The sequence below is a fragment of the Geospiza fortis genome, unplaced genomic scaffold (assembly GCF_000277835.1).
Source record: "Geospiza fortis unplaced genomic scaffold, GeoFor_1.0 scaffold98, whole genome shotgun sequence".
Lineage (NCBI taxonomy): Eukaryota > Metazoa > Chordata > Aves > Passeriformes > Thraupidae > Geospiza > Geospiza fortis.
Window position 1 is genome coordinate 7,378,833 of NW_005054306.1, and position 15,346 is coordinate 7,394,178.

At 39.1% G+C, this 15,346-nt stretch overlaps 1 protein-coding gene across 1 annotated transcript in view; it reads right to left on the reverse strand.

The window, feature by feature from the left end:
- Nucleotides 1-15,346, reverse strand: part of CEP85L (centrosomal protein 85 like) — a 90,651-nt gene that overhangs the window by 21,930 nt on the left and 53,375 nt on the right. Inside the window, exon 4 of the mRNA XM_031066723.1 lies at nucleotides 5,746-5,867. Coding sequence (XP_030922583.1) covers nucleotides 5,746-5,867 — 122 coding nt within the window. The remainder of the gene's footprint in view (nucleotides 1-5,745; nucleotides 5,868-15,346) is intronic.

Sequence of the window (15,346 nt, forward strand, 5' to 3'; positions counted from 1 at the left end):
TTGCCGGAATTTGGAAGATAATGCCAAAGAACGCAGCCATCAGCAAAGTTTAGAGACAAGATCTCCAATTTCCTATGCAATAAAGTTTCCTTTTTTTGTGAAATTGTTCTAAGTGAACCTCTCTTGAAGGAAATAGGGGAGCAATACCTTGGGGAGTCGAGACATGATTTCTGATTTGTATGGATTGGTTTCTTGTGGGATTTTTGAATGACTTGTCTGAACTGCATGAAGTTTGAAATGGGAGCGAGGAATGAGAGGGACACAGACACAAATGTCACTTCAGAGAGAGGACTGCACTTGCCCTCCCATGGTGGGAGTTCTTCACCTTCCATAGTCTCCTGCCAGGACAAACACAGAGCAACTCTTGCACCTCCCCTGAAGTTCTCTGCCAAATACTAGAACTTCCTACAAATATTTAAATCCTCAGAATATGAAATGGTTTAGCACCAGTTCCACAGAGAACTATCTGGGACTGCTGACCAAAATTCCCCAGTGTTGTACTGCAAAAAGCAAACACCACACAACCACGACCAGTGAGAGACAAGCACTCAGCCTGACAGAGGCCAGTTTGGACACTTCATAGAAGATGTGCTCATCAGCTGGAGAGATCTCAAAAAATAACAAAAACTACTTGATGACTAAAAAACATTACTCAGGAGGAAAGACTAAGTTATATCAGGAAAAATTTTCTAATGTTTGAGCTAATTAATCACCAAACTGCCCAACCCAAAAAGGCTACAGAACACCTGGTATTCCACATACCAATAGGGTAACCATCTAGTGACAGCACTACTGCTTGCCTTTCCCAGGGCCTGACAGTTGGGTTACACAGGTGCTTTCTAGCCCGACATACTCTATTTATTGCCAAGATTTAGGTTATTAGATGAAAACTAATTTCACCAACGCAACTAGCATTCACATCTGGAAAAGTGACCTTTCAAAATAGCAAAAATTATTACTCTGTAACAAAACCTTCCTGAACATTTACCAGCTCAAGACATACAGAAGTCTCATCCACAAGTTACCTGGGTGTTTGGTGATACTGGAAAAAGATAAAGGCATCTTTTTCACACTTTTATTGGAAGCAAAGTGCATCTTGCACAGCAAAGCACTCTGAGGAGGTTCGTTACAGCCCTGCTCCCTGCACAGGACTCCCTGTTATACAAGCATGCACTCACCACACGAGTGGGTGGTATGAAGCTTCAGGTTTCTCAAAAATAGCATCAAATTATCACTCAGGATATGCTAATGCAGCAGATCTTAATAAGCCAGTCAAAAATAAAAGAATTACAGCTTTGTACTAGCATTAAAATGAGCACTATCAGAGCACATACAGCTCCATGTCAACTACTGAAGTCAGGATAATTTGATACAAGGCGAAGAAAATCTACTCCTCTTGTCTCAGTGAAAACTTCTAATCCAAATTCAGATTTGGATTTCAAAGTTAATGATTTAGCAGGTGTTTTAGGAAGGTAGCTGTTGTTACACTCTGAGGGGTAACAGTTATTCACTAAAATTGTACTTCCAAATCTACCTTTCCTGGACAAGCTGTTCAAATGCTCTTATGCTGTCTGCAAGAGAACACTGCATGCACAATTGTTATTCTCAGCAGCTTGCGTCATACATCCAGATATTTGGCATTCATTCATGCACCTACTACATGCAGCCCCTGCCACACAAACTCTGCCAGGACCACACTGAGATATCTACAGTGGCAGGTCAGCCTCAAGAGACATTCAGCATTGCACCAAACCCTGCAATTTCAGTGGTGTTAATGTACTGAACAGAGGAGCAATGTGAAGAATTAAAACGCGATGCTGTGATTTTCTAAACCAAATGCAAACACTGCTGGCTCCCTCTGGTGCTAAATATAATGCAGTGTTACATAGTAAGCTGCCAGAGAAATAAGGCAATAATATAATCCAATTATTTCGTACAGCAGGTGACAGACATTACAGCAATAAGTGTTGCAGCAGGAAATTTCCTCTTACAGACTAAACCCTCAAGTCCTCATTCATGGCCTGTGCAACAGTTCTTATGTGGAAAAAACATGAGACACACCTTAAAGAAGTGCCACTGTCTTCTGGTATGCACACATAGAGCAGGTTTGCTTTCTTGCACCATGTTTTCACCTCCTGAAAGTAGAGTCTTCCCCTCATTTTCTTAAGAGTAGACTTAACGAGCATTTCTGGTTTCTACTTATTAACTTAGCAGTGACCCCTAGAGCAGTTTTAAAAAGCAAACCAAAACCACTTTTAAACCCATTCATTTATGCTGTGTACTACTTAAATATATGCTAAACAGACTACACAAAACCCATCAATTTAATTTATCTATTACTAAATCTGTTCAACACAGCATACAGATTCAAAATCAAGGTACTTCTATTCTCAGGCTCAAGTGGCTTTTTGGGATTTTAAAAACTTAAAAATGCTTGCATTTCTAGTGACACACCAAGTATTATGATTCACACTGTTAAGCTTTACTCCTTGAATTGTTTTTGTAACTATTGGAAACTTACTTGCTACTATTCCTATCTGGTAGATTTCCAAAGCAAAAGAAGGAAAGTTAATAATCTATTCTGGAAGGGCTGATTTTTTTTGCCTTTTTATCTTTGTGTGGAAAGAAGGAAAGCAGGCAGCATGTTTCACTTTCCCTCTGCTCTTCCTCCCTTTTTTAACAAGACCAAGGTACAACAGCCCAAAGATGATACCCTGTACAGAGCATCCATTTCCTACATATCAAGAGATTTAAGCACTGCTGTGAAGAACAAGGTGTGTGATGCTAATCTCCTCCACTTCCTCAGTAAGTGGGACACCAGTACGATTCCCAACAAAAGAGTGTCTAACCTTAAAAAAAAAAGGGTTAATGACCCTGTGGATGAAAGGGAGGCTGGTGACAAGGACAAGAGGGAGGTGTTCCTGGGGTGCCTCTTTCCACCCAGCTGTTCCTTGTACTTGCCAGCAGCAAACAGCTGGGTCTGGGGCACTGTGCCAGCTGCTGTCCCGCTCCTCGGGCTACCAGGCAGCAGGAGGCTAACACATTTCTCCTGAGCTTCTGTCCCCTCAATTTACCAGTTTGTAAATTCAGCATTCAACTTCAGGAGACTACACCTTTTATAACTTCATGAAAACCACATACACAAAGAGCCCTCTCAGCAAACAACTCCCACCTAACCTCATTCAACAAATTACTTTCTTCTCCATTTCCCCAAAGCATAAATTTTATTCTGCAATTTAGCTACCATCATGTTGAATTAACTACACTTTAGCAAACTTCATGTTTTTAATTTTAGGCCACTATTCCCAAAGAAATCCAAACTCTGAAAAGGAGTTTAAATTAAGCTCAGGAAGACCAAGAGCTGGAATTTGGTTTACTCCCAAATCCCATTCTAAGCTCAGTGCAAGAAGGCCCTGTGCTCCCATGTGCTAAATATAGGTAACACCACATTTTCACTTAGTGCTGCTTTGTGCCTTGAAGAAAAGTAGTTTTCACACTTAAGCCTTATTAAGACCCCATCTAATAAGAATTGTAACACTACTGCTTCTTAATGGAGTTCTATTTCAAGGTTTTTGCACAGCAGATACATATAATTTTCTTCATGAGTGAAACCAAAAGTATTTTGATTTATCACAGAAAGCACTACCTCATCTTAAAACAAAAAATTAAACAATCTGATATTACAACTTTATAAATATACAACATCGATTTTTATTAATCTTGAAAATACAAATCTAGTGATGTTTCTATTTCAATTTAAAATACCTTTTCAGGCAAATATTTTGCTCAAATGGAAATTCAACATTCAAAGAAGAGCCTGTTCTGTGATGTACTGTCACACTGCATTATTACAAATTACAATATTTAACACCAAGTATCTACTTGAATATGTAACATCACTAAGTGGTCTGCTCCATTTCAATAGCTTCCAAACTGTATTTTGCCTTTCAGCTGAATGAAATTATCTAAATGGACTTCTGGTGAGAAATCCTGAAGGAACTGTATTCATTATGAGAAAGTCACACAAAAGAAATTACTTGTACCAAAAAAGAACCAGCACGCCATCAATGGGTATCAAGAAATAGCTTTTTTTCCTCCACACGGACAGTATCAGGTAACATTACCAGGGAGCCAGGTTGCAAACAGTCATTTCAGAACCTTCTCCCTTGACTGTAAACACACTTCCAGCATGAGAAGAGCAACACCAACTGCATTTTTAGCTGCCAGTGTGTAACAAGCCTTCACGTAGAGTGCACAGGATGGTAAGCCCAGCAGAGGCACTGAAGACTGTTGTCATTACATTGCAAGGGTTCCATGTTGTTGTCCCCTTATTGCAAAGGGTTTCATACCTCCTTGATGTTTCTCGTAGGCAGCTCCTCTAAACACTGACTCTTCCTCCTTCTCACAGTAGCCAACTGACTCCAGTTCCCCTCAACCAACCCATCTACTATTTTACAGCACTCTTCTTCTTATTGGTTACAGATGTGGCCTGTTAAAGTCAGGCCTGCTCCTAATCTTTAATAATTAGCTCAGCTGCAACTTCTTAGGGGTAAGATTACTTCCTATACTACCTTTATTTGCTTATATTCTATCCCCCTACAGAAGACCACCCCAGCCATCATGAGCAATGCACTCACAAACTCTGCTGGCAGCCTGGCTCCCAGGAGGTGGGCTGCAGATTTGCTACTGCAGCATTACTACTGACATTGCAAGCCTGAAAAAAACCTCACTGTACTTCAGATGGCCTTTAAGCAGCTGATCAAAAGGCTCTGACAGAGGAGATGTAAACAGCAGCTAAAGATGTTTCCATTTTAACTTCTTATCCCCTTGGGAGATCACCACCTCAGCAGGAGAGCCGGCAGAGTGGGATGGTGAGTACATGCCTCAATTCCTAACTGTGCCATCTTTGCTGCAGCAACAGGTAAACACACACTAACATCCTACATCCAACTGGGGAACCCAGTGACAACTTCAGTGATTGCTGAAAAGCCACCACAGCTACTCAGCTACTGGCCAGAGTGCTAAGGCACAGAAACACCTTCAGCCACTGCAATTCCTCATTCTGTTGCAATAGAGGAATGAACAGATCTTGCACAAGCATAATCCTCCTGGTACTAGAAACTGAGTTTGGGCAGTGAGTTGCTATTAAGGCCCATTCAGATTGACAGGAATTTTAATACAAGCTTATATATTTATTGACATAAAGATTCTGGATTTAATGATTTAATTTTTTTTAATCGGACCAATTTGTATGAGGACTTGAATAGGCCTTTACTGCTGAATATTACTACAAAGGCCAGTTTCTCAAAGCTTTATCAACTGGCTTCAAATATATTGCATTTCTGTACTTGTGATGGAAAAGAAAATCAGCACAATGCAGCTGACCAATTTTCATCTTGGAACTCCCTTCCAAGACCTTACAAGCAGAAAGACGTCCTATACAAACCTGTAGCCTGGTAAGAAGCTAAGAGGGGAACCTGACAGCAGAAGTGGCTCTTGGGCTCACTGTTCCCTTTCCACTCCAGCGGTATTAAACCTCCCAAATACATTTCCAACTTTGTGTAAGACTTTAGGCCAGCTGCCAGTCTTCTCTCCTAGCAGGATTAGCTCCTACATACTTGTGCATGAATAGTGGCTGGACTGAAACCGAACAACTTTATTAAGTAGCTCTCCTGAAAGCCAGCTTTTACATTGTAGCTTTCACTTCATCTAATCTAATTAATGCAGCAGGACCTGGGTACTTACCTATCAATCACAAACTCCTTCTGTCTTAGCAGCCCTTCTTTAATTTTCATTAGAGATTCCCAGTTGCTGGAGTCCTGATAGCTGGTAGCTGGGTAACTTGAACGAGATGTTCCAGGTGAAACCTGCATAAAACAATTGCAGGATTAGGCCCTAAAAGAGTGAAAGTAAATAATGTGCTACATATTACAGCATTTACAAAGTGGTTTGCTCTTATAGAAACCTAAGGACTTATTTTCAGTTTAAATCAGATTTGCTTTGTACGAAACAATTGGATTTATAAACAAATTTCTAGAAACAAACTTCAGCCCAGTGTCATTGATTTTATCATTTCTCTACTACACAATTCATGGCTCTGAAAGCAGTTTGGAACGAAAATCTCACTTAGAATTAACCACCTCATCAAGAGGAAGACCACAAACTGTTCATATCATATCCTGCTGCAATCCTTGCAGCACTTGAAAGGCCAGGGCCGGGTAAGCTCAGACCCGCTGGTAACGGCGGGTAACAGTCACCACTGCCCCGTTCAACTCCCGCCTGTAACGTTGCTTTACACAGAAACTTCCCTTGACCTGTATGCACTTAAATACAGAATATGGGAATATAATTCTGGCTAAATTGTAAGAGAATAAAACCTTCACAAGTAACAGGTTCCAGGCTTTCTATTAAATTTCACAAAAGCCAGGCTTCGTGTCTCGCAACAAACTGAGGGCAACAACTGACCTAAATATGAACCAACAACATCATTGTTTGGAAGAAAAGTAAAAAAAAAAACTGGGACATTTAATTGAGAAAGCATTTATTACAAATTTATTACAAATATTTGCATCAGGAATTCACATAAGGGATGGTTTAAGCTAGAGCTTCTGAGATCAAACTGAGGAGTCCTAGCATCAGCTGCCATGAAGTATCATTCAACCTTACACTAGTTTTTGGCATCAGTGAAAAAAGATAACTCTCTTTATTTTCTGAGAGGCATCCTGGACAATGCTGTCTTTCAATGTTTTTGAAAAAGAGCAGAAGGAAAAATAGTGAAAACATGAGTATTTAAATAAAAGTACTTTAAGCTCTTTTTTCTTTTATAGCACCACAATATTTTAAATTTCATCTGAAATTACAACAAACTGTATTAAGACCAAGACATATGATCAACAATTAAAGTAAATTAAACAATTGTCAAGCAGTCCATGCTTCTGGTCAAAGTTTTACTGTGAATTATAAGACTGAATGGAAAGAATTCGCTGCTTAAACCCCAATATACCATGAGGTACTAAAAGTCAGGAGCCAATTCTTCACAACTATAATCTCTTCTGTAACTTTAAAAAGTATTTCTTCCAATTCAGTTTACTTCAGTTTAATCCCTAGCCTGGTCACTGAAGTGTTTCTGCACATTTATTCTCTTTCAATTCATAACCTAAAACCAGGTAAGATGACAAGACTTAAAATTTCTAAAAATTTTTCAAGACTGTTACACCCCCACCTCACCCTTCATCCCCCCAGGTCCAATTTATCTGCTTCAGGGAATATTTCTTTTGCTTAACAAACTGGAGAGCTTCAATAGTAAGATGAGTTATGAATGATTAAAAAAACAAATGAACAAAAACTGAGCGCAAAAACCATCAACAGCTCTACACATTAAATACTGCACACCAATTAAAAACAAAATCTGAACTGGTGACATAATTTTTTTTTTTTGTTTGTTTGGGCAGTGATCTAATAAACTCAGGAAAGACACCTAGTCATGATTCTTCCCATAAGTAACACATATGTAGAGTCTTTACAGCTTAAAAGTTTATTTTGCCTGCGTTGCTCCATCCAGATCACATCACTTCAAAGTCATCTTTGTGCTTACAGAATACCTTGGGATTCTCACATACTGTTCTGTATTAGTTATACATATGACTGGCTGAATTGAGAGGCACCAGCACTAACATATTCCAGTTAAAGTCTCCCAGTGAGCCATGCCATGTCATGCAGTACAAAGTGACAACATCAGGAACTATCACTGGACTTCATGTTATGAATTTTTTTCCTTTGTTTTTTCCAACTATAGTGCTGATGAATGCTTTCCTACATCCACCTCAACACCATTACACTACAGTCAAAAGAGAGAAAAGAAACAGTCCTTATTGCAGCTGGGATTCGATCTTTACTTCTTAGAGCCAGAATTTCTTTCTCTACTCAAGAGAAAACTCACAAGCATTTGGCATGATGAACAGGAAATATATGGCTTTATAAAGCCAAACCAATTTATTGAGCATGATTAATGTTGTCTTTAAAACTGAACTATAAAAATGAAGAGATTAAAGACAGCAATTTAAATACAAACCTAACTTAAGAATGAAAACATTCTGGAAGTCACTGGTGGTTTCTTTAAGAGAATTCTTCAGTGCAAACCCTTTATTTCAATCTAGCACCTCTGCAAACCTTAATTTGCACTGAAGTCAGAAAAAGCTCCTTTAAATTTGGTACAATAAGTAAGTATACAAGTCAAATACTGTAGTTGCTGAAAAGCAATGCAATGTGTTTGCAAAGTTAAGAACAGAGCAATATTTTGTGAATGATATGCCAAGAATAGTGTGTTACTTTGGGGTTTTTATTAAATTTAAACCATAAAGCCTCCACAGATTACTCACTGACATACTTTAACTTTGGAATATACCCAATCCTATGGAATATATACATGCTGTATACACATATGTAACACCAAAACATATTACTTTGTATTAAAATTGTATGCTTCTATTTTTCACTCTGAACAAATGAAAACAAACAAAAATGTTTGATTCTAATATCATGTTTAATCCAATTTAAAGAAAAAGAATACACTAAAAATACTTCTTAGCACTTCCCAAAATAACAAGACACTTCACTCATTTATGAGCACATGGTGTTGACTACTACAAACAGATTTCTAGCTGCTTTGAATTATGTGGTAACACACAGGCAGCCTGCTTACGTTTGAGTATCTTGCCTCCTAAGGATATCAAACCAAATAGTGAGACCAGATACACTTCCAGGAGTCATATTTAGAAAGCCATCCACAACTCCAAGCCCTCAACTTGAATCGGCCACAACTACAAAACAAAATACCATCTGGAAAGACGCAGCATTCTTTTCTATCTGTCCTACAAAACACAACTATTTTTGTCACCTGGCACCTCTTCTGAGAGTATCAGCCTTGTCCTGAGAACATGTGTTCAGTTAGAACAGTATCCTTTGCACAGTGACATCCAAAAGTCCTCACTAGCTTGTTTTGTGACAGAGGCTTGGCAAACCTTCAAGTCACTGTTGAGGCAAAGTCAGCTGCTGGGGGAAAAAAAAATAAAATAAGAAATCTTTGCTGTACTAACCTAGATGCGAATACTTACTGCTGGAACAGATATTGCTGACTGATAGCTTCATGCTTATTATCAGTGGAAAAAGAACTTTTCTGTGGACAGAGTGTAACAACATTTAGATAACTTAGATCAAATATCTTTGGGTTTTAAATTGTGCTAATGAAAATTATCTTCTCAAACATGCCCACAGTTTCTGCCTGAAGCAGATCAGGGTCTCAGGACACAGAGGAGCCCAGCATTCCATGTGTACCATGCTGTATCATGTCAAATGATGCAATTTACTACATTACAAGGTAAAGTCTGAAAATGTCAACATAATCTCAAAAAAACCCCAAAAACCAAACAAACCCCTCCAAAACCCCAATCGATTTGAAAGGGTTTTTTCATTAAAGTCACAGCTTAAATAATTTAGTGTTGTCCATACTCCAACTGTAAATGTTCACAGTCCATTACTAACAACTAGCAGAGCACCAAGAATTATGCCAGGTGTGTGATTCCTTCTGGACAACTGCTTACACTGCCCTACTCTATCATAAACTCCTGTCCATAGGGATCATTCCTCTCTTGATGCATTTAACAGGCATTACTCAACAGAAAGAGAATTCCTTGCATCCACAGCTAATCCAAGGCAAAGAATCAGCACAAGCAATGTTAGCAGGAGCTAAGGATTCCATTTTTGACTGACAGTTGAGGAAACAAATATGGGCGACTGCTCAGGCTGTGCCTCAGGGACATCACTGGATGGATAATGTGGGAGAAAGTAGAGGTGGAGGTGGCAGCAGCAAGCCTAAATGGACTCTTCTCATGGAGATGCCTCCTGCCTATGTGTCACCTGTGATGGGAAAAGGTTTAAATCTGCACAGGCACAGCAGCAGTCACTGAGGAGCTCTGTAACTGCTCCCCACCCTGGGTAAGCTAAAACGATTCACCCATCCCTTCTTCTCCACACAGATTTCTTCCCAAGAGCAGTTTCAGGTCAGAACAGCTCCCATAATTGAGACAATCTCAAAAGATCATTCGTCTTTTTCCAGGTGAAACATGACAGGGATGGTGGCTGTCAGGCAGGAAAAGCTACAGAAGGCTGCAACCATGGAATAAGGCCCTCTTTTAAGGAATGATTTATACAGAAAGGCTGTGCATTGCAGAAATGGACTAGAAACACAGCTACAAAGCTGAATCCTCCACACTGTAAAAGATTCTGAGCTGGGCAGAAAAAAGACTACAGACAAGAATTTATAATTTGTGGTATCTGTACCTCACTGCCTACTGCTCTACTCTCCTCCATCTTTGCCTTTTAGGGAAGATAGTGTTTCTGCTCAGCAGGATACAATCACTACAATTCTTGGCAGCAACACCTAGGCTGTATCACATTTTGCCTATGCTTTCACAAATTTCCAGCAGTCACAGGGGAAAGAACATCTAATCATGCCCTTGCACTTTTATTATTCCAGCCATGGTATGTGGTGTTCTTTGGGGAATTTCTTTAATGTGGAAAACATCATTAAAATCAACATTGAAACACCATCAAATAGTGAGGTACTAAAAATACAGGTGTATTGTAGAGAGGTTAGCACTGCCAACAGCAAAATAAAAATCAATAAGGTTTGGAAAAAAAATCCCAAACACATACTTCATATAGACATGCAGCCTGCAAAGTAGTTAATACAAGAGAGACCACAACTAACAGGGAAAATACACTTGACAGGAGTTGACAATTTAACCTGCCTGAAAATCAGCTTAATACAAGTTCAGGATTGCCTGTATATGGGATGTCAGGTTACAGAAAAGGGGGTGAGGGAAAGAATAAAGCAGTGACTCTAAACAGCTCTGGCATAAACCCAGTTGCAAGAGTATGCCTGGTAATACAATGTGAGAAATCAGAAAGTCACTGGAACAGTAAAACATGTCCAAAGAAGAGGAACTTTCATGGCTAAAAAGCTTAGAATGATTTATCCTAAAGAACAAAATATCACAAAGGCTGAAGAGACATGAAATCAGACAGCAAATACCTTGTTTCCTAGGTTGAGAGTCCATGTAAACTAAGGTTGATGGAATGAAAATTGAGATATGGCAATCTGGGATAAGAGTATCAGGAGGAAACAAACAAATAAAAACGAGCAAACAACAACAAAAAAAGTCCATCAAACCAACTAAAGAGATGGAGAAAAGTAGCAAAAGCATACTGCAAACAACTAAGAGAAGATCCAAATTTTAAGATTTTAGAATCTGCACTGGATGAAGCTTAGGAATTAAAGGGCAAGCCAGTCCTTATTTGATGAAACATCAGGACTTCCTTTGAGGTAGGATTAAATAATGCATTCATATGCCTAAAAACACACTGACTACACTATGCCAAGAACAGAATAATCACAGTTAGGCACCAACTCATCAACAAAAATTCAATAACCAAAATTGATTTTAGAAGGGATCACCTGGAAGATATATAGCCAGAACTGAGCTGCATGGATGCTACATCTGTTGCATAACTTTTTAAAGCTTTAAAAAAAAAAAAATTAAAATGCTAATGCTATTTACAGACACCACCACTATCATCATAAACTTTGAGGAAGTGGAAAGCTTTCAAAATGGAGAAGAATAAACGGTAATAGCATTCACATGCCCCCTAAAGGCAGCACTCCCTCTAGTCATTACACTTCTACTAACACATTTGTTCGAACTTGCTTCACAAATGAAATCCCCATTGCACACAGGGCAACACACTTAATTCAGACCTCACAGATTTTACTCTCATAAGCCCGGGAGGAATCTGACAGTCCTGCAATTTACTGCTGTTTGTATATTTACTTCTTCCCCAACATTGTTTATACTGCAGCTGAGGCTCCTGAACTTCATCAAGGTCAGGTGTGATAATCACAACAAGGGAGGAAGACATGATCCCTTTGCACAACAGCTTACAAATGAATTAAGAGCAAAGCATAGCAAGTACACGGTTGCTGGGATACGACAAGAGATGGGAGAAAACAAAAGCTAAGGTCAGGCAGCTATTCACCATGGAGGAAAAAAACCTTAAATAAATAAAAAACAAGCAGATATTTTTTACTGATAGCTACAGGGTTTTGATAGCAACCGCATGGTCACTTAAATGTGGCATAAATGTACACTGCTATCAAAGGGAGTGGGCCTGTTCTCCTGCCTCTTCTCACCACTTCAAACAGTCATACCTTTCAGCTCCCTCCTGACAGCCCCAGTCCCACACTCTTCCCCCCATCCCGCACACATGAAGGTTATTTGCATCTCAGTCAGACTCTTAGCAGATTCATTGCACTGAAGGCCATGTGAGATCTAGCACTGGCACACACTCTTAAGTGGAAAAGCAGTGTACAAGACAACACATTTTGCAGTGGCACAGCTTCGTGCTGGATTAGTATGAACATGACCACAAGCTGAATTATCTAAACTACAGGCACTGCCAAACCCTTCCAAAGTATCAGTGTATAGACTGAGTATTTTCCAAGCTTCTGAAAAAAACCCCTATTATCCAGTTGCAATGACATTGTTAAGTTACTGGCCAAGACCCGGTGTTTAGGTAAGCAATCAATTCAAGAAAAGGCACTTGCACATGAAGATAGCATAACAGAATAAAACCAAAAGCCTACTGCACTTTATTTTCAAAATAATCCTCCCTGTGTTGGCTCTATGAATTATGACAGCACACACAGGATCAGCAGCACAGTCCTAGCCTACAGTCAGAGACTGCATATGTAAGATCCCTATGCGCTCAGAATCTGCAGTCAGAAGGGGATCCTGAATAAAGCAGAAATATAGCAGGGGATTTGCAAGGGAAAGGAACTGCAATTCTGATCACCAATCAACTGGCAAGGTTTTGTTCCTTCTAGCATCCCTGATGGTACTGTGCAAAAGCCTCCAACAACAAAGAAGCAATAGATTAACTCTGGAAAGAGTTTGCATGGATTCACGCTGTCAGGGCAGAGACAAGGGCAGTCTCCTGGAAGAGGCTGCAGCCACTCAGCAGTCCTCCCTGCCCTTCCTGACTCCTCATCTCTGTCTCCACATAGCCCCTACGTTCCTGAAGGGTGAAACCAGCACTCCTGGAGCTGCACAGGGGATAATGACACACCCTCCTCTGCTTATCTTCCCCCGAACAATCACACTTCGCCTGCTTTTATGTGTTCTTATAACATTCCTTCATACTCCGTGCAACACCAATATTATTTTTGTCATAAATCCTTTCCATTTATATTCTGGCAAATGTTATGAACACAAAACACTTCTAGGTGCCACTTAATATGACGTTAAAAGCAACAGTGCCTGGAATTTTCCACTGATAACAACTGCATCTTTCCTAAGTATAGAAGCACTTGTTTTATTAAGTGTTCATTTTATCTTCCCACTGCATTGAAATTCAAATGTTCTTTACTATTAAAAAAAATTTTAAACATCTGGAGATGAAAGGGAGCTTCCACAAGAACAACTTTTTTTTTTTTTTTTTAATTTTAGTTCAAGTTTCACTGGTAAATTCATGATTTCTTTTTGTTTCTTATTCTGTCCTGGAAAGCAAAGTGACTACAGTTATTAAAAAACACTACTGCTTTATGTGCTCAATAAATACAGGGCACGTTATTCACTACAAAAACTTATGAACTGTACAAGTAAGACAGAAGAGAGTAAATTTAGTTTCTTTGGCAGAAACTTGGAGAACTACAAGTGACAAGTACTAACAGACAGAAGTAGATTAGAAAAAAGGAACAGTTGGCAAAAATCAATCATGAAGGACATGTAAAATCGACATCCTCAACCAGGTTCTGATCGTTTATAAAAACCTTTAAGTTAAATGCACACTGCTAATTCCTACAAATACCAGTTTACTGAATGCCAATATTGATTGCTCATGATTACTTACTATGCCTGCTCGTGGCTAAAGTGGATGCAAAAAGTGACTTTGAAAGCAATCAAAAAAACAGCTATTTTTTGCCAGCCTGCACAAACTTTGCAAGGATGAGCAGAGCTGGCCATCAATCTTGCACAGAAACTAACAGGAGTCCTCCTGTAACATGAAGGTAACAAAAAGAGAGTGCAACTTGGGTGAATATTAGAGGAAAAAAACCAACAGCCCATACTTACGCAGTAATTGGAGAAGAAAACTTAAAAAAAACCTTATAAGCAGAGAGCAACAAATTCTCTTAATGAAACATGCAAACATATTGAAAGAGAGGGAAGCCACTATGGATTCAATGTGAAGCAGGAGCATACATTTGGAGAAAACTGATGCTCTGCAAATTCTTTATCCAGGGGCTTGAGTTTTCAAATGGAAGTTGTTGAGATTCTGTGAAGGGTGTTGGCCCCTAAACCAGAAAACTGAGACTCTCCTTTCCTGCGTTCCATTTGCTTTAGCTTTTCAGGACTTTACAAGAAACATGAGCCATACGTGTTAATATTCAGCACAATTAACTGAAGTTTAAAATAAACAAAAAAAAAATCCCACAAAAATAAAGCAGAAACATTCAGAATATTTATATTAGAACAAATCCAACTATTCCCACAAACTCAAGAAAGCACATTTTATTTAAAAACAATAATCCAGAACTGGTCTCTATGAGCACTTGCAGAAAAAAGGGAGTGAAATTACTGGAACAAGTGCACTTCAATCGTTGCACATGCAACTTCTGTGCATGTTATAGCTGATGGGGAAGGAATGATTAGACAATACACTCTTTTAAACTTCTTTTAGGCTGATAAACCAAAATAGTTAGCAGTAACAAAGACATCCTCTCACACACACCTTTGTTCTTCTCCAGTTCTTATTACCACGAACATAGATTTTAAAAAAAAGAAAAAAAGACAAGGATACTCTATAAACAGTGGCAAGGGTACTCTATAAACAGTGGCAAGATTTAGTAAGGCTGCCTTAGTGGGGATTGGAAGACAAAACCAAGTTCTCTACTAAAACAGTTTCGTGCAGAGTTAATAAGATCTGTGGCCATCAGAGTGCTGCACAATGTGAATACAGTATTAATCTACATTTATTGGTGACTACTTTGAAAAACTTCCATTGATGGGAAAAATAGAGGCATACTCATGTTTTCTGTCTCAGCTCCAGAAATTCTTCCCAGATGGAACTAGCTGTTTCAGCCAGCAAACCAAGCAGAACAGCACATGAACCTACTGTGAAGATTAAATTGCTTCAAGCAGGGATTCTACCATCATCCCTGTACAGCATCACATATATGATATATCATCACGTAGACATTTCAATCACTAGCTCCAGAATTTTGAAAAATAAA